This window comes from Leptidea sinapis, chromosome 36 (genome assembly GCF_905404315.1).
Source record: "Leptidea sinapis chromosome 36, ilLepSina1.1, whole genome shotgun sequence".
Lineage (NCBI taxonomy): Eukaryota > Metazoa > Arthropoda > Insecta > Lepidoptera > Pieridae > Leptidea > Leptidea sinapis.
The window spans coordinates 2,066,367-2,068,417 of NC_066300.1; the positions used below are offsets into that span (position 1 = coordinate 2,066,367).

Genomic DNA, 2,051 nt, shown 5'->3' on the forward strand with positions numbered 1-2,051 from the left:
TTTACTTGTAACAAACTAACAAGAATTAATATTTGCAACCTTATGGTCACCTATATTAAAAGATATTAATTATTTCAAAAATTTTGGTATTGTTTTTAGATGGACGCCAAACTACGTATCGGCAGTGGTGATCTTTTGAAATCAGTTCACCCCTGCTCTCGTTTGTTATCTTTTCTCTAGAAAATAGATTAATAACTACTAGTAACAATTCTAAATTCCATCGGCATCACGTTTTTGTCTATCATACCACAACTGTGCTATTCAAGAAACATCTTTTTGTGATCCAGTATGAGAAATCATTAGGGACCTTCGAGCGTATACTCTCGCACGAAAGGCCCGCAACTCTTTTTAACTATTGCAGATATTCATACATCTGCAGTTTCTTTTCACACTACATCAGAAAAGCTACTTTGCCGGTGTTAAAAGTTATTGCGATGGGTACAAATAAGGGGATCATTCATCAGTCAGAGTGCTGCAGTTGATGTCATTTATTGAAACAACGAATTCCTGCGATATTAAAAAGGAGCATTAATAAATTACTCACATAACTATTATTGTTTGTGTGATAACGTTATAATTAAATAATTCGAAATCATGTAACCAATAATAAAATAAATAACCATAAGTACTTTTAAGTAATATATATTAACAACCACATTATTTCATTTTTTTGCAAGCTTCTTTCTGAGTGATTCCGGCATTGGGGCTGGTGGAGGACGAGGCATTCTTGTGTAAACCTTGAACGCGTCATACACAAACCATTGTAGTCCTGTCAGCGTTCCGATCATGATGATACGAGCGACCAAGCCCCGCCATATACCCATCATTCCCACCTCCCCGATGATGCCTCCGATAGTGGCGCTCGGATCCTTGTTCAACTTGGAGACTATGGTATCAGATGGATGGGATACTATGGCACAGAGCACACCGGCTATATAACCTGCTGAAAACGTCACTATAAGCTGTTCTCCTTTCGTGCACTGTTCTCTCGGCTTTGGCACGACATTCTCATAAAGATACTCTAGAGTCTTTTCGAAAGACGAGAACTTCATCATCGTGTATGGGACCTGTCGACCCCATAGCGGAGTGAGGCCCTTATAGAACACACCAAATCCCTCTGTCGACATCATGTGAGGCATTGCAACTCTCATTTGCGATGTGTAGCCTGGAGTTGTTTGCATTCTTACCTTTGTTGCTTCGAAAGGAGCTAGAAATACATCAGCCACTAATTCCGCTGAAGCTGCAGCAGCCAAGTATAAATAGGTTCGGTACAAATAAGCAGATTCCTCGTCGACCATTGTAGCGAATTTATATTTAAAGTATTCATAGCCAGAAAATTTTGCAGCTCCTTGCAATGTGTAGCCGATCAGAGTAGGAGCCCAGCCTTTGACTAGATTAGCGAGGCCACCTTCCCTGAAAGAGACGCCGAAGCCCGTGAAGATGGATTTGTACTTGGCAGGATCCACCTGGAGGCGACACTTGACCAGGTCTAGCGGCGTGACGAAGGTGTGCGTGGTGCCACATGCCACTGCGCCGCCTCCCGCGCACAGGAGAAAGTATTTGTTACTGAACATCTCACAAGATACATCTTCTTCTTTTGACATTTTAACCACTTATATTTTACACAAAACGCAACAACGTGCCTGAATCGATCATTAGCGAATTCTATTAATTTGTATCCATGATTTTGTTCTGTCTGATGTTATTATTGGTGACAGGATTTTACTCTATTTTGACATTTCAGCTGACGGTGTTACGTTTTTTATTTCTGAGATTTGACGATTTTGACGATTGAGTTTAAATGAGTTTTCGTACTGTGTTTGGCGCGTAGAAGATTCTGCAGTATATAAGGTTTACGTCAAAATAATTTATTGAAATCAATGATATTTAAAAGTATAGATAGGTTACGTAGACAACATTCGGTGTTTGAAAATGATACACTAACGCACACATGAATAATTTAACATTGCAATAGCACACTAAATTACAATTACACGTCAAAGAAGGATAGTAAATGCGATTATCGCAAGCGAAAAAGAGATAACTCTAAT

At 39.4% G+C, this 2,051-nt stretch overlaps 1 protein-coding gene across 1 annotated transcript; it reads right to left on the reverse strand.

The window, feature by feature from the left end:
• Nucleotides 1-626: 626 nt before the first annotated feature.
• On the reverse strand, nt 627-1,739 carry LOC126975588 (phosphate carrier protein, mitochondrial-like). The gene has a single exon (XM_050823542.1). It carries the CDS (start codon nt 1,602-1,604, stop codon nt 663-665), a length of 942 nt encoding a protein of 313 aa, XP_050679499.1. The 5' UTR covers nt 1,605-1,739; the 3' UTR covers nt 627-662.
• Between the last annotated feature and the right edge of the window lie 312 nt (nt 1,740-2,051).

Bases quoted from the DNA above. Each gene is read 5' to 3' on its own strand.
- LOC126975588 (XM_050823542.1), bottom strand. From the start codon at position 1,604: ATGTCAAAAGAAGAAGATGTATCTTGTGAGATGTTCAGTAACAAATAC.